The 25190-nt window shown below is 43.0% G+C and overlaps 1 protein-coding gene across 2 annotated transcripts in view; it reads right to left on the bottom strand.

Annotated features, from left to right (window-relative positions):
* rpa1 (replication protein A1) overlaps positions 1 to 25190 on the bottom strand; it is a 54760-nt gene that overhangs the window by 17602 nt on the left and 11968 nt on the right. For both annotated transcript variants that reach the window (XM_021582603.2, XM_021582605.2), the window contains 4 exons: positions 21811 to 21947; positions 19534 to 19682; positions 10402 to 10531; positions 1151 to 1327 (listed from right to left, as the gene is read on the bottom strand). In XM_021582603.2, coding sequence (XP_021438278.2) covers positions 1151 to 1327; positions 10402 to 10531; positions 19534 to 19682; positions 21811 to 21947 — 593 coding nt within the window. The remainder of the gene's footprint in view (positions 1 to 1150; positions 1328 to 10401; positions 10532 to 19533; positions 19683 to 21810; positions 21948 to 25190) is intronic.

The raw sequence follows: 25190 nt of genomic DNA, 5'->3' as shown, positions 1-25190 counted from the left end.
TTACAATGACGGCCTAGGAACAGTGGGTTAACTACCTGTTCAGAGGCAGAACGACCGATTTGTACCTTGTCAGCTCGATGGATTGAACTTGCAAACTTCCGGTTACTAGTCCAACGCTCTAACCACTAGGCTACCCTGCCGCCCATGTATGATGTCACGTTGCTACTGAATAATCAATGTATTGTCAATTGCACAAGTTTATATTGCTGGGAAAATCATTATTATAGAACTCTTCTGTTCTATACATTTGACAGGCAGGGACTTCAAACACCAGAAGATCCAAGGTGTACGTGTGATGTGAGCCGCGCGCAATGGAAGCATATTTACAGCTTATGTTCCAGCTCTGTGGAGAAAAGCAATATGCTGACTGGCGAGAGGTGCAAAACAAAAGGTACTTATTTTAGATGTCTGGCTGCAAGAGCTTGTTTGCTGACTAAATGAGGTAGTATTTGAATGCTGCTATTTTAAACAAGCAGAGACAAAATGCCTCAGCATCGAGCAACAGCATTGAGGGGAAAATAGAGCAATTAACAGAACATAATCCTGACTTACACTCAACAAAACAAATCAAAATGAATCCTAAATAGCCGGCCACTATTTGACGCTTGCAGCAGCGACAGCAGAATGGATTAAATAATAATCTTCTTCAAACATGACTGTAAAGAGATCTGATGGAGAGTTAGTTAAGCACAGTGAGAGAAGAAGTACCATAAGGGAGACTGGCTGGAGGCCTATGAGAAAGAGAAGAGCAAAAGAAAGGAGAAAGAGCGAAAGGGAAAGAGCACACAAAAGAACGAGCGAAAGAAAGGAGGGGTGAATGAGAGAGCAAGAGTGAAAGGAAGAACAAAGACAGAAAGAAAACGTGAGAGCGAGAGAGAGCGAGCGAGAGAGAGAGTCATGAGAAGCAGTAGATGAGTCCCCCAGAGAAAACCCTCAGCCACAGCCAAACCCATAACCACAGCCCCCACCCTCAGGGACCTGTGAGGATAGGAGAGAATGAAAAGAGGCCTAGGGGACAGGGTCAGGAGAGGGTAGGTACCCTGTAACAGTGTGGGTGAATGGGGTGGCAGAATGGGACTCAGCGTGTGTGTGTGTGTGTCCTCTTTGTGACTGTGAGGCCAGACAGTTTAGACAGAGGTAAGTCACTCACAGAGAGGATGAGTCGGTACTTGAAGTTGGGGAACTCTTTGTCACACTTCTCACAGCGGAACATGCCGTTCTGCTGGTCCACCACCTTCTTACTGCAGTCCTGACTAGGGCACGCCTGATACAGACAGTTCTCCTTACGGATGTACACTATGGTGGCGATGCAGCTGAAGTAGTCTGCCTGGAGGGACAAACACACAACATTCCTGAACATATTTCTTAGTTGTTTTCAAAATGTGTACACCAGATGTTTTGTGGAAGACCATATTGCAATACATGAAGCTGAAGTAGTCTTCCTGGACACAAACACAAAACATAACAGAATTGTTCTGTCAATCGTTCTGAAGCGTAGATATTTTGTGGCAGGCAATATTGTAAAGGACAATATGTGCAGGCTTGGTCCATGATTTCTATGTAAAGGTTGATGCCATTACATTACACGGCGCAGAACTAACAACAGAAGCATAAAGCGCAGATCTGAGAGAACATCAATAAGAATATTTTCAAATGGTATTAAAAAGAAACATTATTGCAGTGGGATGAAAAAAATACAAACCAACTGCAATCTGCATAGCATAGCTCCAAACACAAATGCAAAACAGCAAAGGCAGGCTGCCTACTTTCGACCAGGACCTATAGGCAATACCACATGGTAATATCTCATTATGTAAACACACACGAGAACCTATGAGGCCAAGTGCCTTCATCAGTCAGTCATTATGATTCATCCAGAGGACAAAACAGGGTGTGCTCTTTAAAAGAAATCATAACACTTCCTTACACCCCAGGAAGAGTTGCTGCTGTCTTGGCAGCAGCTAATGGGGATCCATAATAATACAAAATAAAGACCTACAGTAGGATTACAATGGGGGGAATTTTAATAACCTGGACATCCTGACTCATATTCATGGAGGGGAACATTGCCTGGCGTACCGAAAGGAAAGTAGGGGTTAGGAAACAGGACATTTCTGCATGGTGCACTTCATTTTTTTACAATCTAGATGGAGGCCCCAGGCAAAATCTTAACCTCCAGCTTTTGAAGGAAATAAATAGAAAAACAAAAGGGAACGTTTCTGCCGTAATTGACCCCCCCCCCCCCCCTCCTCTACAGGCTAACTGCTGGTCTCTTTAAAACTAGCACATTTCCCCCCAACATCAGACAACCCCTAACTTCAGACACTAGTGGTTGGAGGATTCGAACTCAACATTTAAATGTCCTGGAAAATAATGGTACATTTTGCGACTAAAGACAACCTTCTAGCTAGCTGACCACCAATTTTAATTTATGTAAGTTAGGTTCAGAGTTTTCCAGAAAGAGATACAGTGCCTTGCGAAAGTATTCAGCCCCCTTGAACTTTGCGACCTTTTGCCACATTTCAGGCTTCAAACATAAAGAAATAAAACTGTATTTTTTTTGTGAAGAATCAACAACAAGTGGGACACAATCATGAAGTGGAACGACATTTATTGGATATTTCAAACTTTAACAAATCAAAAACTGAAAAATTGGGCGTGCAAAATTATTCAGCCCCTTTACTTTCAGTGCAGCAAACTCTCTCCAGAAGTTCAGTGAGGATCTCTGAATGATCCAATGTTGACCTAAATGACTAATGATGATAAATACAATCCACCTGTGTGTAATCAAGTCTCCGTATAAATGCACCTGCACTGTGATAGTCTCAGAGGTCCGTTAAAATCGCAGAGAGCATCATGAAGAACAAGGAACACACCAGGCAGGTCCGAGATACTGTTGTGAAGAAGTTTAAAGCCGGATTTGGATACAAAAAGATTTCCCAAGCTTTAAACATCCCAAGGAGCACTGTGCAAGCAATAATATTGAAATGGAAGGAGTATCAGACCACTGCAAATCTACCAAGACCTGGCCGTCCCTCTATACTTTCAGCTCATACAAGGAGAAGACTGATCAGAGATGCAGCCAAGAGGCCCATGATCACTCTGGATGAACTGCAGCTGAGGTCTACAGCTGAGGTGGGAGACTCTGTCCATAGGACAACAATCAGTCGTATTTTGCACAAATCTGGCCTTTATGGAAGAGTGGCAAGAAGAAAGACATTTCTTAAAGATATCCATAAAAAGTGTCGTTTAAAGTTTGCCACAAGCCACCTGGGAGACACACCAAACATGTGGAAGAAGGTGCTCTGGTCAGATGAAACCAAAATTGAACTTTTTGGCAACAATGCAAAACGTTATGTTTGGCGTAAAAGCAACACAGCTGAACACACCATCCCCACTGTCAAACATGGTGGTGGCAGCATCATGGTTTGGGCCTGCTTTTCTTCAGCAGGGACAGGGAAGATGGTTAAAATTGATGGGAAGATGGATGGAGCCAAATACAGGACCATTCTGGAAGAAAACCTGATGGAGTCTGCAAAAGACCTGAGACTGGGACGGAGATTTGTCTTCCAACAAGACAATGATCCAAAACATAAAGCAAAATCTACAATGGAATGGTTCAAAAATAAACATATCCAGGTGTTAGAATGGCCATGTCAAAGTCCAGACCTGAATCCAATCGAGAATCTGTGGAAAGAACTGAAAACTGCTGTTCACAAATGCTCTCCATCCAACCTCACTGAGCTCGAGCTGTTTTGCAAGAAGGAATGGGAAAACATTTCAGTCTCTCGATGTGCAAAACTGATAGAGACATACCCCAAGCGACTTACAGCTGTAATCGCAGCAAAAGGTGGCGCTACAAAGTATTAACTTAAGAGGGCTGAATAATTTTGCACGCCCAATTTCAGTTTTTGATTTGTTAAAAAAGTTTGAAATATCCAATAAATGTCGTTCCACTTCATGATTGTGTCCCACTTGTTGTTGATTCTTCACAAAAAAATAGTTGTATATCTTTATGTTTGAAGCCTGAAATGTGGCAAAAGGTCGCAAAGTTCAAGGGGGCCGAATACTTTCGCAAGGCACTGTATATATGATATCTATACACACACACACGTCTTTTCAGTTCACTGCAGCTAGCAACTGGAACGAGCTGCAGCAAACACTCAAACTGGACAGTTTTGTCTCAATCTCTTCAAAGACTCAATCATGGACACTCTTACTGACAGTTACAGCTGCTTTGCATGATGTATTGTTGTCTCTACCTTCTTTCCCTTTGTGCTGTTGTCTGTGCCCAATAATGTTTGTACCATGTTTTGTGCTGCTACCATGTTCTCATGTAGCTACCATGCTGTGTTGTCATGTGTTGCTATGTTGTAGTCTTAGGTCTCTCTCAATGTAATGTCTCGTCGTGATGTGTGTTTTGTCAGATATAGATAATATATATATATATATATATATATATATATATATATATATTATCCCCGTCCCCGCAGGAGGTTTTTTGCCTTTTGGTAGGCAATCATTGTAAATAAGAATTTGTTCTTAACTGACTTGCCTAGTAGAATAAAGGTTACATGAATAAAAATAAATACACATTTTGTGGGACAAGCTGTATATTATAACAGACCACACATTTAATATCCAACTTACCTAAATTATTCATACTCATGTATTTGTTAGTATTACATTTATCTACTTTCTCAAAACACAAAATTAATCTGTAAAACAAATGAATCAAGTTAATACCTCTGAAATTAACGAGTCACTCACCACAGAGAGAGAGAGGGAGAGATGAGACCGATGAAAAATGTTCCTCCTGATTTCCCCCCCTCCTGTCTTTGTCACAAGGCTTTACATACGCGGGCAGTGTCAAGGAATCGGGAGGGAGCGGGCTGTGGATGGGGTTAGCCATTTGCTGTCGAGAGGGCAAGCCGGTGTTGTGGAAATTTGAGATTGTGACAGAGACTTTGTGACAGGGACAATTAATTGCTGCTGACTTGCGGAGGGCCTTCAGAGGGCCGACCTTGTGACCCTGTGTCTCCACGGGCTGAGCAGGAGCGGTACCAGGAGAGGACAGACTGTGCTTGAGTCAGCTCCTCATTTCAGACACTACAGGCTGAACTAGAGCCCTGGGTCACACCTCTACCTTCCTCTCTCCTAGTGCCAAGACAAATTGCCTTAACCCAACAGGATAGTCTGGAGGACTCTAATGAAGGTCAAGGGAACTAGTGAATCAGCAATGCTAATACTGGTTAGCATATAGTGCCAACAGCCTACTCTACAATGAGATGGTGAGTACGTTTACATGCACACTAATAATTCTATATTAAACCGATCATGGCAGTAGGCAGAGTATTGAAACAGTAATGTAAACACCTTACTCTGCTTATCTTAAAAATCGACAGAAGGCCAAAATCTAAGTAAGCATACGGCGATTAAAACACTTGGATTTCTGAACAATCTTGCAAATGATTAAGACATGTAAATGGCTTAATTGGCATTCTAGTGGTGTATTTGATCTATGCCTGTGCCAGCACCGGTAGCACAAGCCTCCCTCTTATGTGCGGGTGAAATGTGTTCAGAAAAAACTGAAAGCATGCCTCTTAGAAATAGTTCTCACATACAAACGTTACATGTTCGAACTCGGAACCAAAAAGATGTCGCAAAAATAACATGGTCCCTGTGGTAGAATATTTATTTCATTGGCGATTTCCTGAATTTATCAAAAGTCCCATCAGGAAGCCTGATGTCAGAAGGGTCCATGTAAAAAGGATTATTAGGGAAATTGTTATTCTTGCAAGTAAACGTTTTAAACTATTTTATTAATCTGACTAACCACAATAATGGCATTACTGCAGTGCATGTCACCTACAGAATCTACTTTACAATGTGAGGGGAGTGTCAAGTAACTGGTTAGCCTATAAAGGTGTCCATACACTCTACAATGTGAGGGGAGTGTCAAGTAACTGGTTAGCCTATATAGGTGTCCATACACTCTACAATGTGAGGGGAGTGTCAAGTAACTGGTTAGCCTATATAGGTGTCCATACACTCTACAATGTGAGGGGAGTGTCAAGTAACTAGTTAGCCTATATAGGTGTCCATACACTCTACAATGTGAGGGGAGTGTCAAGTAACTGGTTAGCCTATATAGGTGTCCATACACTCTACAATGTGAGGGGAGTGTCAAGTAACTAGTTAGCCTATAAAGGTGTCCATACACTCTACAATGTGAGGGGAGTGTCAAGTAACTGGTTAGCCTATATAGGTGTCCATACACTCTACAATGTGAGGGGAGTGTCAAGTAACTGGTTAGCCTATATAGGTGTCCATACACTCTACAATGTGAGGGGAGTGTCAAGTAACTGGTTAGCCTATATAGGTGTCCATACACTCTACAATGTGAGGGGAGTGTCAAGTAACTGGTTAGCCTATATAGGTGTCCATACACTCTACAATGTGAGGGGAGTGTCAAGTAACTAGTTAGCCTATATAGGTGTCCATACACTCTACAATGTGAGGGGAGTGTCAAGTAACTAGTTAGCCTATATAGGTGTCCATACACTCTACAATGTGAGGGGAGTGTCAAGTAACTGGTTAGCCTATAAAGGTGTCCATACACTCTACAATGTGAGGGGAGTGTCAAGTAACTAGTTAGCCTATAAAGGTGTCCATACACTCTACAATGTGAGGGGAGTGTCAAGTAACTAGTTAGCCTATATAGGTGTCCATACACTCTACAATGTGAGGGGAGTGTCAAGTAACTGGTTAGCCTATATAGGTGTCCATACACTCTACAATGTGAGGGGAGTGTCAAGTAACTAGTTAGCCTATATAGGTGTCCATACACTCTACAATGTGAGGGGAGTGTCAAGTAACTAGTTAGCCTATATAGGTGTCCATACACTCTACAATGTGAGGGGAGTGTCAAGTAACTAGTTAGCCTATATAGGTGTCCATACACTCTACAATGTGAGGGGAGTGTCAAGTAACTGGTTAGCCTATATAGGTGTCCATACACTCTACAATGTGAGGGGAGTGTCAAGTAACTAGTTAGCCTATAAAGGTGTCCATACACTCTACAATGTGAGGGGAGTGTCAAGTAACTAGTTAGCCTATAAAGGTGTCCATACACTCTACAATGTGAGGGGAGTGTCAAGTAACTAGTTAGCCTATAAAGGTGTCCATACACTCTACAATGTGAGGGGAGTGTCAAGTAACTAGTTAGCCTATTTGGGTGTCCATACACTCTACAATGTGAGGGGAGTGTCAAGTAACTAGTTAGCCTATAAAGGTGTCCATACACTCTACAATGTGAGGGGAGTGTCAAGTAACTGGTTAGCCTATATAGGTGTCCATACACTCTACAATGTGAGGGGAGTGTCAAGTAACTAGTTAGCCTAAATTAAATCAAATCAAATTTTACTTAACCAATAATGCAGTTCAAGAAATAGAGTTGAGAAAATATTGACTAAAACTAAAGTAAAAAATAATATAAAAAGTAACAGAAAATACCAATAAAGAGGCTAGATACAGGGGCTACCGGGACACAGAGTCAGTGTGTGGGGGTACAGGTTAGTTGAGGTAATTTGTGTAGGTAGGAGTAAAATTAATATGCATAGATAATAAACTGTGACTATCAGCAGCGTAAAAACAAAGGAGGGGGTCAACCAAATGCATGCTCTTCAACCGTTTGTTGCCCGCACCTGCCCGCCCGACTAGCATCACTATTCTGGACGGTTCTGACTTAGAATATGTGGACAACTACAAATACCTAGGTGTCTGGATAGACTGTAAACTCTCCTTCCAAACTCATATTAAACATTTCCAATCCAAAATTATATCTAGAATCGGCTTCCTATTTCGCAACAAAGTATCCTTTACTCACGCCGCCAAACATACCCTCGTAAAACTGACTATTCTACCGATCCTCGACGATGTAATTTACAAAATTACTTCCAATACTCTACTCAGCAAACTGGATGCAGTCTATCTCACTGCCATCCATTTTGTCACCAAAGCCCTTTACACCACCCACCACTGCGACCTGTATGCTCTAGTCGGCTGGCCCTTGCTACATATTTGTCACCAGACCCACTGGCTCCAGATCATCTATAAGTCTGTGCTAGGTAAAGCTCTGCCTTACCTCAGCTCACTGGTCACGATAACAACACCCACCCGTAGCACGCGCTCCAGCAGGTATATCGCACTGGTCATCCCCAAAGCCAACACTCCTTTGGCCGCCTTTCCTTCCAGTTATCTGCTGCCAATGACTGGAACGAATTGCAAAAATCGCTGAAGCTGGAGACTTATATTTCCCTTACTAACTTCAAACATCAGCTATCTGAGCAGCTAACCGATCGCTGCAGTTGTACATAACCCATCTGTACATAGCCCACCCAATCTACCTACCTCATCCCCATATTGTTTTTGTTTACTTTTCTGCTCCTTTGCACACCAGTATTTCTACTTGCACATCATCATCTGCTCATCTATCAGTCCAGTGTTAATTTACTAAACTGTAATTACTTTGCTACTATGGCCTATTTGCCTTACCTCCTCACGTCACTTGCACACACTGTATATTATTTTTTTTCTTCTATTGTGTTATTGACTGTACGCTTGTTTATTCCATGTGTAACTCTGTTGTTGTTTGTGTCGCACTGCTTTGCTTTATCTTGGCCAGGTAGCAGTTGTAAATGAGAACTTGTTCTCAACTAGCTTACCTGGTTAAATTATTTTGACAGGGTAGGAACCAAAGTGATGTTCCGTGTTTCCTAGGTGGACCCTATATTCTTTGGCTACATTAAATCTTTATTCATATAGAAAACATTCATGGTTCGCCTATTCCTCTTTGATTTAGAAGACTGTTAGCTAGCCAGCGATTAGCATTAGTGGCTAACACGATTTAGGTTAACTTGCTAAGAAAATACAAACTAGCTGTTTGCTGATCTAAGAAACACAAACTAATATTGTAATTATAGAACGCTTGTGGATTTATATTAAAATCAAAGTGGAAACATCGCTGTCATCAACATTGTTGCATGTGCTGCATTGACCATGCAGACTGAACTCAAGTGTCTCGCGGTCAAGCAAATGCGCTCCTTGAATGACAGGGGGTGGGACTAGGTCTGTGTGGAAAGCGGCGTGGAGAGAGAGCGGAGAGGGATGACTCAAGTAGCTGAGTCAACTATACAAATGTACATTACACACGGCGTATCACATTTAACAAACCAAACATTTAAATATCGTTATAAAAAGGTCAAGTAAAAAGCCCAACCGGTCCGTGCATCAATACCGGTATATAGTCAAATACGGTATACATTCCCAGTCCCATCCTACCTCTGTCCTGGGCTTGCGCACTATCCTCTCTCCATCCTCACCTCCCTCCCAGTGCTGTTCTAACCCAAGGACTCTCCTCAGACAACGTCAGTCAAATAAACCTAATTCAAATCCTCTCACCCCTCTTACTTACTCCAATACGGAGGTTAAAAATCAAGGCCCAATTACTATAGCTATATATTCCAAATATCAAAGGAAAAATCAGTTAACCATAACCATAGATTAATTTGTCATTTACCATTTCCATAAAATGTAAATAAGAAGCTGAAATTACAAGCACATTTATTACTTGACTTATCCGAGTGCAACCACTTCATTTCCAAGCTGAATGAATGGAGCCCTTCTTCTCTTCACAATCAATATGGGAGACAAGTGACTTCACATTAAGCATATACCTAGGTAGGGAGAGGGATGCAGAGGACACCTAATGTTGGTGATTAATGATGGAGAACATCAGAACACCATAGGGTTGTGATGGCACCCTACTCAAATGGCACCCTACTCCTTATTCAGCACTCTACTTTTGACCAGGTACCATATGGCAGAGTGCCATTGGGCCCTGGACTAAAGTAGAGCACTATATAGGGAACATGGTCACATTTTGGACACAAACAAGCCAGCATTCTGCTTTAAAACCAAACTCGGGAACCAGCAACGCAGTCATTTACTGAGTCGCTCTGATTACAAATATTTAACATAATGACTGTCAGCCAAGACAAGAGAATCCTGCTCCATAGTGACTGAGATGCTGTATGGTATGCTGCCTGCTGTCTGTTGGATCCACAATGCAGGTTGGTCTACCTCACACTATTAAAATAAATGATGGCTTGTATTCAATATTGTCTTTCAGGTTGTCTTTGAATATTCTTGCTTCGAATCAAGTCAACAAAGAAAAGCATGTAGGACCTTATTATATTTGACAATATTTGGATGTACATGTGTTTATCTACATAAAAGTATGTGTGCGTGCGTGCCGTATGTGTGCGTGCGTGCCGTATGTGTGTGTGCGTGCCGTATGTGTGCGTGCGTGCCGTATGTGTGCGTGCGTGCGTATCAAACCTTGTCTCCGTGTCCGAGGTGCTCCGTCTTGATGTCAGTCAGGGTCTTCCAGTTGGTGTTCCCTCCTCCTCCACCTGTCCTCGCCTCCGTCAGAGACTGGCCATCCATAGAGTGGCCCTCCTTGTCATACCTGGACGAACACACACACACACCCCCCCCCCCTTTGGTCAACATCAAATCAAATTTATTTATAAAGCCCCCCCCCCCCTTTTTTTTTACATCAGCAGATGTCAAAGTGCTATACAGAAACCCAGCCTAAAACCACAAACATGTCACTGCAGAAACAACCCCATCAATCACAATAGAAGAGACAAAGTGTAATACATAGAGGTGCCCTGCAGACCACTGCCTTGTAGCCTCGTGCCCTGCAGACCACTGCCTTGTAGCCTCGTGCCCTGCAGACCACTGCCTTGTAGCCTCGTGCCCTGCAGACCACTGCCTTGTAGCCTCGTGCCCTGCAGACCACTGCCTTGTCAGTTGTCTAGTAGGGGTTTAATAAAATCCATCCTGGCCAACATAGCCTTCCCTGTTTGACAAAGCTGAGATAGAGTTCCCTTTTAGGATGCAACCTATTCCCTATATAGTGCAATAAATAAGGAATATGGTGCCATTTGGGATACAGATATAGTCTGTGCAGAGAGCAAAGCAGGCTGAGTGGCAGTGAAATGAATCTACAGCAGTGATGGCGGAATCAGAAACCAATTTTCACTCAGCGTTACCTCCAGGTGATTCACACAAGACAAGTGGGAAGGAGAGAGGGATGGTGAGTAGGGGGAGGGGACAGGGGTAAAAAGGGAAAAACTATAGAACACTCAGGTTGGAATGGTGCAAGAGATCAATAGCACTTACTAATCTATTGCTAGCAGGTATTGTGTAGCGCTGGGTGGAGGCAGTAAATACAGGGAGCCGGGCCTTGCTCTTAGAAGCATGACTAATTGAAAATATCCCCATTAATGGCCTGTGAGCATGTGGCCCGGCCACTATGGCCTCTGCCAATTTCCCCTCCACTGAAAAATGTGAGTAATTCTTTCCTGTGGCACCTATTCCCTCATCTCTGCACTAGCATCCCTGCTTTGTTATAATTGTACCGGTGTTCGTGCAGATAGGGGGTATCAACAAAAGCACCTGGCTGATGATGCATTAAAAACAACATCAACCTAGTTCTGAAATCCACCTGAAAATACTTATTTGTTTCTGATGAACAATAACTCCTTTCATGAAGCTGCTGGTGTTTCGCCAAGAGAAATAGGCTGGAATAGAATGAAAGGAATTAAACATTTGTGGCGTTTTCAGATCCAGACAGGGCCGACTCCTGGTAGGTAAGCAGATTATCATTAATGTACAGTATATCTTATTTCTCAAGACGTTCTTTTCGAGTTACAAAATCCTAAACAAGATACCCTGGAGACTATGTAACGCAGACTATAAAGGCAGACAACAGAAGATTTTTCTGTAGGAAACCGCTACGACAGGCAGAGTACAGTAAGTCAGTGGGCTTGATGGAAGAGACAAAAGGAGGACAAATTGGAGCTGGCAGAAGATGTGCAACAGTGGTCTGACAGACAGGCAGGGAGATGCTCCGAGCGTGGATGAAGTGAGACTAACCGACTGGAAGAGAGAGACGACAACGACAAGAAGGAGGGAAGGGAAAAGAACAGATTCATGTGCATAGCATGGCACCGTCACAACGAGCCATACAGCCAAGTAGAGGACAGGACTGGCAGGACAGCAGGGCGACATGACAGTGAGCATGTGACAGAAGGAAGGAGATAGAGCAGCTGAGCATGACAGAAACCCTTCTGTAAGCACTGTTTTGTTCCTTCCCTGCCCCCAGCTATGGCTCTCATGGTGTGTCTCTGACTGGCGGACAACATACAACAGGTATGACTAGTCATCCATGAGGTCTGCTCAAGAAACCAGTCCCTGTAGTTGTGGAGTTGAACGCAGAACATGAGGTCATTTTCAATAGGAACGTATTCTATTCCAACATAACATTTCCAAATTGTCAATCTCAAAACAGTTTTTGATTTCACAAAAGGACATGCGCCAGGCGGGAACTAAGGTGGGACAAACTACTGACAACAACATGAGGGAATAAGAGGAGAGAGATCAAGTAGAATAGCCACATAGTTAAGCTACATGTTTAACTAAAAAATATTAAGTGTTATTTTGGAACACTGAGACTCAGTCGGAATGAATGAGAGAAAAAAAAAAGTAGTGGACAGCAGCACAATCAGGGCACAACTACTGGACTGAGAGCAGCGCAGCAACTACTGGACTGAGAGCAGCACAGCAACTACTGGACTGAGAGCAGCACAGCAACTACTGGACTGAGAGCAGCACAGCAACTACTGGACTGTAGAACAGCAGCACAACTAGTGGAGAGCATACTAAGTCCTCGGCCCCGGAAAGCAGCAACTACTGACTGGAGAACAGCGCAGCAACTACTGGACTGGAGAACAGCAGCACAACTAGTGGAGAGCAGCAGCACAACTACTGGACAGCAACAGCACAATTCCAACGTGTAAGTGGAGGAGGGCAATCAAAAGGTTCTTGAAATCCCTAACTGGCGTGCTGCTTCATTAGTAGAGGGTCCGCACGCAAAAGGTTTATGCTATTTTATTCATTGGGGTAAAAAGTGAAAAGGACAAATATATTTTTGCTGTGAGCAGAGCAGCCCCACTAGTGGGTAACAGTGTGTCCACTTACCAAATGGCACCCTATTCCCTATATAGTGCACTACTTTTGACAAGGGACCATAGGACACTGGTCAAAAGTAGTGTACTATAAAGGGAATAGAGTGCCATTTGGGACACATTCCAGTCTGTATGTAGTGTGTAAGGGAGATCAGATGACTCAGTGAGGAGGACTGCAGGAAAACACTGAACAGAAAGAGTGAGAGTGGCCAAGTGTCACTAAGTGAGAGACGGCAATAGGACTGAGGACAACAAGAGGAAAGGAACAAGAGGTTGTGTCAGGAAGGGGAGGAATGACAAGAAGATGGAGACAGACACAGTTGTCCAGTCAGCTAGGAGAGCGAGAGGGAGGACAGGAGCCACTCCAGATGTCTGATGATGCCATCTAATGGACAAAGGCTGCTACTGTATGGACCAGGTGGATCAAAATGAAACATTTTACGTTCAGGTTTGCTTATGAAACAAATTAGATTTTATTTTATGTGGATTTGATCTAAATCGTCCCAAATAGCAACTGAGCAGGCAGGCATTTTCAGGGTATGTTACTAAACTCAGCAAAAAAGAAACAACCCTTTATCAGGACCCTGTCTTTCAAAAATAATTCGTAAAAATCCAAATAACTTCAGATCTTCATTATAAACGGTTTAAACACCGTTTCCCATGCTTGTTCAATGAACCATAAACAATTCATGAAAATGCACCTGTGGAACGGTCGTTAAGATTCTACCAGCTTACAGACGGTAGGCAATTAAGGTCACAGTTATGAAAACTTAGGACACTAAAGAGGCCTTTCTACTGACTCTGAAAAACACCAAAAGAAAAAAGACCAGGGTTCCTGCTCATCTGCGTGAACGTGCCTTAGGCATGCTGCAAGGAGGCATGAGGACTGCAGATGTGGCCAGGGCAATAAATTGCAATGTCCGTTCTGTGAGACGCCTAAGACAAAGCTACAGGGAGACAGGACGGGCAGCTGATCTTCCTTGCAGTGGCAGACCACGTGTAACAACACCTGCACAGGATTGGTACATCCAAACATCACACCTGCGGGACAGGTACATGATGGCAACAACTGCCTGGGTTACACCAGGAACGCACAATCCCTCCATCAGTGCTCAGACTGTCCGCAATAGGCAGAGAGAGGCTGGACTGAGGGCTTGTTGACTTGTTGTCAGGCAGGACCTCACCAGACAACACCAGCAACAACGTCGCCTATGGGCACAAACCCACCGTCGCTGGACCAGACAGGACTGTCAAAAAGTGCTCTTCACTGACAAGTCACGGTTTTGTCTCACCACGGGTGATGTTCGTATTCATGTTCATTGTCAAAGGAATGAGAGTTACAATGAGGCCTGTACTCTGGAGCCGGATCGATTTGGAGGTGGAGGGTCCATCATGGTCTGGGGCAGTGTGTCACAGCATCATCGGACTGAGCTTGTAGTCATTGCAGGCAATCTCAACGCTGTGCGTTACAGGGAAGACATCCTCCTGCCTCATGTGGTACTCTTCCTGCAGGCTCATCCTGACATGACCCTCCAGCATGACAATGCCACCAGCCATACTGCTCATTCTGTGCGTGATTTCCTGCAAGACAGAAATGTCAGTGTTCTGCCATGGCCAGCAAAGAGCCCGGATCGCAATCCCATTGAGCACGTCTGGGACCTGTTGGATCGGAGGGTGAGGGCTAGGGTCATTCCGCTCAGAAATGTCTGGGAACTTGCAGGGGCCTTGGTGGAAAAGTGGGGTAAAATCTCACAGCAAGAACTGGCAAATCTGGTGCAGTCCATGAGGAAGAGATGCACTGCAGTACTTAATGCAGCTCGTGGCCACACCAGATACTGACTGTTACTTTTGACCCCCCCCCCCCCCCCCCCCCCCCCCCCCCTTTTTGTTCAGGGACACATTATTAAATTTCTGTAGGCACATGTCTGTGGAACTTGTTCAGTTTATGTCTCAGTTGCTGAATCTTGTTATGTTCATACAAATATTTACACATGTTAAGTTTGTTGAAAATAAACACAGTTGACAGTGAGGACGTTTCTTTTTTTGCTGAGGAAGAGCAGGGTAATTTACTAGATTAAGCTATAATTAAGTAGATGTGCTTTATGATAAGGTAAATAAATCATGGTTAAGCATCTTTTAAAATGCCTAAATAATGAGGGCACCAAATGAGCGTGTACCAAAGTTGCAGAAAGCAAAGGTAAAAGCAGCGCCAGTTGAGTAAGGAACCCTTAATTAATCGAGCTAAATTAATCTTTAAGCATTTAAATTATGCAAGGGGCTAAGACAGTGCTCTAAATTACTGCAGCACCACAGAAATCGCATTTGATGCTCTCCATAAAGACAAATCCATGTTTCTTTCATGCACAGTAGTTCATATTCCCAATTCTCCCCAAAAAAGAACACAGATTTCATGGCAAGCTGTAGAAGTCTATTTCAAAGACAAAAAGGGAATCATATAATATATATTATGGAGCTCAGAACCAAATCAGGGCTCAAGATAATTGCTGCGTAGTGCAGCATACTTGTTTGAGGAAATTAAACACTTTCTCTCCATAAGATGAATTAGATTGACATTAAAGGGATAGAAATGTTTTTTTCAGTCCAGCACACACAGGGATAGGCTGAGCGGAACCCCTGATCCACTGCATGGCTTTCAGTCAACAGCTTACCCAGGGTAGGATAGATACTTACGGATATCCAAAGAGTCTGCAGCAAAAATCATCAAATTAAGATACCTGTACTTTGCAAAATTATGCTTTTCAAGAGCTTGGCTCTCAGAGCTCGACTTCATTTTCAGTTGTAAATAGGTTCTGGGTTTTCAATGCTTGCCAGATGAAACGATCACATAAAAGACCTCATTTGTGGACAGATCGGTTACATCCCAAATGGAATCCTATTCCATATAGAGTGCACTACTCTTGAGCAGAGCCCCATGGACCACTATATTTGGAATAGGGTGAAATATGCAATGCAGACTCAGACTGCTAAAAGCATGGCTCACTGATGATCAACATCCTTCTCTCCCAGAGAACTGAATGTACTTTTGTACTTGTGCTAGGCCTAAAATCACTAAATCATTCACTACTAACCTAGTTTTAAATCAACATATTGCTCCGTACTACTTGAAAAGAAAATATAAATTTGTTCTCCGTACAACCTTTTACTTCCTTACAATACTTGAGAGTCTTCCATATTTAGACAGTCATGTACAGTAGGGCTGGGAATTACCAGGGACCTCACAATACGATATTATCACGATACTTAGGTGCCGATGCGATATGTATTGTGATTCTCTATGTATTGCGATTCAATACAGGGTGGCAGGTAACCTAGTGTTTAAAGCTTTAGGCTAGTAACCAAAAGTTTGCTGGATCGAATCACCGAGCTGACATTGCAAAAATCTGTTGTTCTGCCCCTGAACAAGGCAGTTAACCCACTGTTCCCCGGTAGGCCGTCATTGTAAATAAGAATTTGTTCTTGACTGATCAATCTAGCTATATAAAAGTTAAATAAACTGCAATTTGAGGTCTCAAACATATTGCTCACTCATATATATATATATATATATATATATATATATATATATATCTCTCCTGCAGAGACAAAAGAGCATGACAAAATTAGTTTTGATCAGTCAGGAAAATAAAAGTGCTGAAAACATGTTGGCTCATTATATAAAAAGAAGACGGATTACAAGCTATGAAGGAAAAATACTGAAGTTTTGGTGTAGGTACAGCAGACTAGTGGTAGCTAACATTACCTATATTAGCAAAAAAAGCTATACTTTGAGTCAATCGATACATACACTGAACAAAAATATACACATTAAAGATTTGACTGAGTTACAGTTTATACAAGGAAATCGGTCACTTGAAATATATTAATTAGGCACTAATCTATGGATTTCACATGACTGGGCAGGGATGAGCAGCCATGAGAAGTACCCAGCACAAGGTGCACCTGTGTAATGATCATGCTGTTTAACCAGCATCTTGATATTCCACACCTGTCAGGTGGATGGATTATCTTGGTAAAGGAGAAATGCTCACCAACAGGGATGTAAACAACGTTGTGCACAAAATCTTGAAAGAAATACGCTTTTTGTGCGTATGGAAAAGTTTCCAGGTCTTTTATTTCAGCTCATGAAAAATGGAAAATGAAAAATGGGACTAATAATTGTCCATGTTGCGTTTCTATTTTTTGTTCAGTCCCAAAATATTTTCCCAAACCCTTTTCCCAATATCATCCCAAAATATTTTGGGTCACTGCCACACGCAAAAAATAAGTGTTATATAGGACTTAGTGCACCACTGTCCTTAGACTAATGGCTGAGGTCAGGACTCATATCAGCAACCTCTGAACTGTTTGCTTAATTGATGGATGCCTGCGAACCTGCAGGAGCCCACTGGTCCTTGAGGACCTGCATAATCCCATGGCAGCCAGGCTCTGCACTGGAAAACATCAACACTTAGCCTCGTTATCTCTGGTTGTCCATGTGAGAAGTGACTGAGTGTCTGCATCTCAAATGGCACCCTATTCCCTATGTAGTAGACTACTTTCGACCAGGGCCCATAAGGTTCTGGTCAATAGTAGTGCACTATATAGGGAATAGGGAGTCATTGAGACACATGCGAGAAAGTGAAGGAAGCTCCCACAGCTCAGAGGGTGTGGGAGTGGAACACCTGCATTGTTGAAGTGAGCAGGTGGAAGATTCACATAAAGTCTCTCCACTACATCCACATCATTATCCAAAGCCATATTGGTAAACAAGCTATACGATTTAATGCAAAATGCTTGAGACAGGCTACCACTCAGACAATGGTCGAGAAGCATTTAACACTCCTACCACATTATGTTTGGAGAATGACCTCTTTGTAATGGCCAAATACCATTCAAAATACCCAACTGGTCCTAATTCTGGAAAGAAATCACCCCAGCCAAGACACCCAGTGAAGTGGCAGAAATTAGGATATTGTGTGGACTTGCCACCCCTCTCTCCCTCCTGCTATGTAGTCACATTTCACTTCTCTCATTATGCAGACCAAGGCTTCTGATCAGCTCAAAAATAATTACAGCGGCCCAACTTTTTTTCAAGGCACAGGAAAGTGGAATTTGAGCACATGTCAAGACACACAGGACGTGCCAGAATATAAATTGGAATTGTTACTGGGTCCTTTTCCCTTTCATTCCTCAGCCTCCTTTCATCTTATTTCCCTGTGGAGTGTGGGGCCGGTGTTGCTGTTGGAAGGTAAATAAAATAAAGCACCTTGGGTGAGAATCGATTGGATCTCAACTTTTGAGACATTTTGCCTTAAATTTTTGACTGGGAGGCCTGGTCTGTTGTCAGAGTGGAGCAGAAGAGGAGAGGACATAGAAGATGGAGGGACAGATCAATCAAGGTGCCAAAAAGCTGAGGTAAAGGTTAAATAGGAGCAATGACTGTCCCTTCAGTCCCTATGATCACCCCACCTCCTCCATCAATCCCTTTGAATTACAAGATTCAATTTTATGCTTCTACCCAGCCATTAACAAGACATGGCTTTGATATAAACTTAAAAACTGCTGCCTCGTTTCCAAACTAGATATGGGATTGGAAAAGCAGAGTATTTATTTTGGGATATGGTACAGAGTGAATAACATTATTTAGGTAATGAATAACGGGAATTGGCAAGACAACGCAAAGAAAAGATGAAAGCATGAGTCATAGTAACTGTTTTCCCATTGCTTTGCTGGAGCAGCCAATAGGCTATCTTCAAGGGATAACAGCCTGTTCCTCTGTGTATGCCATCTTAAACCACTTTATGTAGATGTGCTACTAACTACCTCTTTGCCCAAACAACTACTCTCACATACTAAATCTGGGCCTACATTCACTATATTTGTTCCAATAAAATATAGGCTTTAGGTTTACTTACAAATATTTTTTCAATGTAGTTGTTATTGTCATTAATATGAAAAATGTATGTTCTGCCCATCAACGTGCTAAAAACACAAATGCTCCCAACACCACAATCAAACTCTGTGGTCTGGAGAGCTGTACCCGTTATTTGTTGCTTCTTTGAAGGGCAGATTAAAATGAGAAAAGGGGCATTTTCTGCAGGTAAAGAATGACTAGCATTCATATGTAATGCTTAATTGAAGTAACCTCCTCCCACATCTTCACTAATGGGAGATAGGCTAATCTTGACGAACCAAGCTGGAGCACGCACCCTCACCGAGTTTGGGGATCTGATATTTAACATTCAAATTCCTTTAAGTCCTTTAGAATTCTCTCAACGGTGGAGCAGAGGATGTGAGAGATTCACTCCAGGTCTTCGAACCCAAAATATGACCTAATAGCAGCACCATACATATACAAGAACAGCCTGGGTAACACAGTTAGGGAGGCCTTTAGCACCTAAAGCTATGTGGCTCCAGACAAGAGAGAGATACTTACCAGCCCCGCAGCTTGTATGCCTCAGGGATGTCGGGGTTGACCATGACGGTGCTGCTGAACGTAGCAGACAGAGATCTTCCCCCATAGTCTGACAGCTTGGCCCCTTTGATGGCCAAGATGGGCTGCCCAGAGCCATCAAAGTTCTCTGCCTGCAAATAGAATAGATAGGTTGACTGAGGATACCAACAAGATACATTTTGCCATAGTTTTGCATATAAAGTGTATGTGGACACCCATTCAAATTTGTGGATTTTTCAGCCAAACCCGTATTTCAGCCACACCCGTTGCTGACAGGTGTATAAAATCATGCACACAGCCATGCAATCTCCATAGACAAACATTGTCAGTAGAACGGCCTTACTGAAGAGCTCAGTGACTTTCGGTGTGGCACCGTCATTGGATGCAACCTTTCCAACAAGTCAGTTCCTCAAATTTCAGCCCTGCCAGAGCTGCCCTGGTCAACTGTAAGTGCTGTTACTGTGAAGCGGAAATGTCTAGGAGCAACAATGGCTCAGTGACAAAGTGGTAGGCCACACAAGCTCACAAAACGGACAGCCGAGTGCTGAAGCGTGTAAAAAATGCACACAAAAAAAGCGCCTGTCCTTGCAACACTCACAAGCCAGTTCAAAACTGCCTCGAGGCAACGTCAGCATAAAAACGGTCCGTCGGGAGCTTCATGAAATGGGTTACCATGGCCGAGCAGCAGCACACAAGCTTAAGATCGCCATGGCAAGCGTTGGCTGGAGTGGTGTAAAGCTTGCGTTCTCTGGAGTGTTGAATCACGCTTCACCATCTGGCAGTCCAACTGACAAATCTAGGTTTGGCGGATTCCAGAACAACCTGCACCAATACATAGTGCCCACTGTAAAGTTTGGTGGAGGAGGAATAATGTTTTGGGGCTATTTTTCATGGTTTGAACTAGCCCCCTTATCCCTTCACTGGAACTGCCCCCTTATCCCTTATCTTAATGCTACAGCATAAAATTACATTCTAGACTATTCTGTGCATCTAACTTTGTGGCAACAGTTTGGGGAAGGCCTTTTCCTGTTTCTGCACGACAATGCCCCCGTGCACAAAGCGAGGTCCATACAGAAATGGTTTGTCAAGGCCGGTGTAGAAGAACTTGTCCTCACTAATGCTCGTGGCTGAACGGAGTCCCTGCAGCAATTTTCCAACATCTAGTGGAAAGCCTTCCCAGAAGATTGGAGGCTGATATAACAGCAAAGGGAGGGGGGGGGGGGGGACCAACTGCATATTAATGACCATGATTTTGGAATGAGATGTTCGACGAGCAGCTGTCCACATACTTTTAGCCATGTAGTGTATCAGCAGCACAATTGGCCTAGCGTCGTCCGGTTTAGGGAGGGATTGGTCGGTAGGGATCTCCTTGTCTCATCGCGCACCAGCGACTCCTGTGGCGGGCCGGGCGCAGTGCGCGCTAGCCAAGGTGGCCAGGTGCACGGTGTAGCCTCCGACACATTGGTGCGGCTGGCTTCCGGGTTGGATGCGCGCTGTGTTAAGAAGCAGTACGGCTGGTTGGGTTGTGTATCGGAGGACGCATGACATTCAGCCTTCGTCTCTCCCGAGCCCGTACGGGAGTTGTAGCAATGAGACAAGATAGTAGCTACTACAACAATTGGATACCACGAAATTTGTTTAAAAAAATAAAAAGTATCAGCAGCAGGGAAGAAAAACAAAGTGAAAAATATTAAATGCAATTCTGCATTTACTAAAGCTTATTGTTCTTTATGAACTACACATGTGTACCTTTGCAAGCCCCCTGGATAGGGGATATCTGCAGAACAAATAAAGAGGGAACATTGTGTTGTAGTTGTCATAATGAAAGAAATGGTGGCAAACTAAGCATAGCCACGGCCACGTATAAAATCAAATGCTGGAGCTGGGTTTTTTCATCACAATGTGACATGGTATTTACTCAGTGACTTCAACCACATCAGCTTCTATTAAACCCACAGAGAGAGCCCACTGCTCAAATCTCCTCTGCCTATTCAAATTGCTTAACAGACATTTCCAAACACAGGGAGGCATACGGCTCGGCTCACACCACGTTTTCAATTAGGAGAGGTGTACTGTACCCCTTCCTGGGACGCTGGCTGACAGGACAAAGGGACACAAATCATGAAGGTGCTACTGCATGTCACCCAGCATGAGAGAAAGTGACTTTCATCCTCTCTTTATCAAGCAGGACTGTCCCCTTGTGTCCAGACACATATAGACCATCTATATGGCTGTGCTGGTCTTTCCCCCAGTCCTCACCTCCTCTCCCCACAGGGTGACCTCCACCAGTTTACCAGACTGGTCCATCAGGTTGAGCGTCCTCTTGGAGACCTCACGGTTGTTCTTGGTGGTGAGGCGGGTCACGTCAGCCACGCTCTTACACACTCCAATCACATCTGGAAAACACACACGGTCAACTTATTAGCACAGTAGACTATGAGCAGCATTACTATGGAGAACCTTAAATGACCCAGGAGAAAAAACAGACTTATATTATAAGTATTGATCACGTATGTGGAATGTCCATAGATAGTTGAATATATTTTCAACACAGGTGACATGAGTACAGTACAGATTTTTCACTCCATTGAAGTCAGACACACTGACTGATCTAAGTCACTATACGTCCTGCATAAAAATCTGTGAAAAATCTGTCGATGTGCCCTTGAGCAAGGCACTTAACCCTAATTGCGCCTGTAAGTAACTCTGGATGGAAGCTCAAATATAAATAATTTATAGATCAGTCAGTGTGATGCTCTCTAACACAGCCTCTCATCACTCTCCCAGCCTGACGGATATAGCCTATTCATTGTTAATATTATCACTGTCTGAAGTTTTTTTTTTACATAAACTAAAAGCAGTCAACTCTCCTTTATGTGCTCTAAACAGAACTCGGTGTATTTTTGTAGAACCATTATATGGGGAAGTGTAAAGACAAAATTACAAAGTGCTAAATAATATCACATTGAAGAAACGGAACAACTTGCGTTACAGGTGTGAAGGAAAAGGACAGTCATTTTTGGGAGAACAGACACATAGGAAAAAGTCAGAATCTCAAAGTCTTACGGTAAAATATAAACAGACACTTTGAAAGGAAGGCTTGGCTACACACAAAAACAACAATGAAAATATTAACATTATCATATATACAGTACCAGTCAAACATTTGGACACCTACATCCAGAGTTTCTTTATTTTTACTATTTTCTACATTGTAGAATAATAGTGAAGACAACAAAACTATGAAAGAACACATATGGAATCATGTAGGAATGAACAATAGTATAAAATCAAAATATATTTGAGATTCTTCAAAGCAGCCACCCTTTATCTTGACAGCTTTGCACACTCTTGGCATTCCCTCAACCAGAATCACCTGGAATACTTATCCAACAGTCTTGAAGGAGTTCCCACATGCTGAGCACTTGTTGGCTGCTTTTCCTTCACTCCAACTCATCCCAAACCATCTCAATTGGGTTGAGGTCATCTGATGCAGCACTCCATCACTCTCCTTCTTAGTCAATTGCCCTTACACAGCATGGAGGTGTGTTGGGTCATTGTCCTGTTGAAAAACAAATGATAGTCCCACTAAGTGCAAACCAGATGGGATGGCGTATTGCTGCAGAGTACTGTGGACACCTTGCTGGTTAAGTGTGCCTTGAATTCTAAATAAATCATTGACAGTGTCACCAGCAAAGCACGCCCACACCACCACACCTCCTCCTCCATGCTTCACGGTGGGAACCACATACTCAAAGATCATCCGTTCACCTACTCCACGTCTCACAAAGACATGGTGGTTGGAACCAAAAATCTCTCATTTGGACTCATCACACCAAATGACAGATTTCCACTGGTCTGATGTCCATTGCTCGTGTTTTTTGGCCCAAGCGAGGCTCTTCTTATTGGTGTCCATTAGTAGTGGTTTCTTTGCAGCAGTTCAACCGTGAAGCCCTGATTTCACGCAGTCTCCTCTAAACAGTTGATGTTGAGATCTCTGTTACTTGAACTCCGTGAAAAATGTATTTGGGCTGCAATTTCTGAGGCTGCTAATTCAAATGAACTTATCCTCTGCAGCAGACTTTGGGTCTTCCTTTCCTGTGGCGGTCCTCATGAGAACCAGTTTCATCATAGTTTTTGCAACTTTTTTACAACACTCCCCCCCACCTTTATTTAACCAGGTAGGCCAGTTGAGAACGAGTTCTCATTTACAACTGCGACCTGGCCAAGATAAAGCAGAGTAGTTGCGACAAAAACAACAACGTACAGTCAATAACACAATAGACAAATCTATATACAGTGTGCAAATGTAGTAAGATTAGCGAGGTAAGGCAATAAAATAGGCCATAATGGCGAAATATTTACAATTTAGCATTAACACTGGAGTGATAGATGTGCAAGTAGAGATACTGGGGTGCAAAATAGCATAACAATAACATGGGGATGGGGTAGTTGGTTGGGCTATTTACAGATGGTCTGTGTATAGGTGCACTGAGGTGATATAAGTCTCTAGCTTCAGTGACTTGCGCAATTTGTCCGTCATTGGCAGCAGAGAACTGGAAGGAAAGGCGGCTAAAGGTGATGACCAGTGAAATATACCTGCTGGAGCGTACTATGGTTACCAGTGAGCTGAGATAAGGCAGGGCTTTACCTAGCAAAGAATTAGATGACTTGGAGCCAGTGGGTTTGGCGACAGATATGCAGCCAATGAGAGCATACAGGTCGCAGTGGTAGGTAGTTTATGGGGCTTTGGTGACAAAACGGATGGCACTGTGATAGACTACATCCAATTTGCTTAGTAGAGTGTTGGAGGCTATTTTGTAAATGTCATCGCTGAAATCAAGGATCGGTAGTATAGTCAGTTTTACAAGGGTGTTTGGCAGCACGGGTGAAGGAGGCTTTGTTGCGAAATAGGAAGTCAATACTAGATTTCATTTTGGATTGTAGATGCTTAATGTGAGTCTGGAAGGAGAGTTTACAGTCTAACCAGACACCTAGGTATTTGTAGTTGTCCACATATTCTAAGTCAGAACCATCCAGAGTAGTGATGCTAGTCGGGCGGGCGTGGGCAGCGACCGTTTGAAGAGCATGCATTTAGTTTTATTTGCATTTAAGAGCAGTTGGAGGCCACAGAAGGAGTGTTGTATGGCATTGAAGCTCTTTGGAGGTTTGTTAAGTTCTTAAGGTATAGGGGGCAGTATTTTCACTTTTGGATAAATAGCATGCCCAATTTCAACTTCCTGCTACTCATGCCAAGAATATAAGATATGCATAGTATTAGTAGATTTGGATAGAAAACACTCTGAAGTTTCTAAAACTGTTTGAATCATGTCTGAGTATAACAGAACTTATGTAGCAGGCAAAACCCAGAGGACTAACCGTTCAGAATTTTTCTTTTTGAGGTTTCCGTCTGTTCAGTGAGTTCTCATTGGGAAACGATATTTCTTAGGCACTTGTTTTCATTTCCTACCACTTCCACTGGATGTCACCAGTCTTTGGAATTTGGTTGAGGTTATTCATTTGTGCAATGAAGAAGTAGGGCCATCCTGGAAAAGGGTAAAGCTGTTGAGAGTTACTTTACTTGAAAAGTAGTGTTAGTTTTCTCTCGTCCTTTATTGAAAACAGATAGACAAGTCTTC

The sequence above is a fragment of the Oncorhynchus mykiss genome, chromosome 24 (assembly GCF_013265735.2).
Source record: "Oncorhynchus mykiss isolate Arlee chromosome 24, USDA_OmykA_1.1, whole genome shotgun sequence".
In the NCBI taxonomy this organism is placed as follows: Eukaryota; Metazoa; Chordata; class Actinopteri; order Salmoniformes; family Salmonidae; genus Oncorhynchus; species Oncorhynchus mykiss.
The sequence above is the reverse complement of the archived record's forward strand: the minus strand, read 5'-3'. Positions and strand labels throughout refer to the sequence as shown.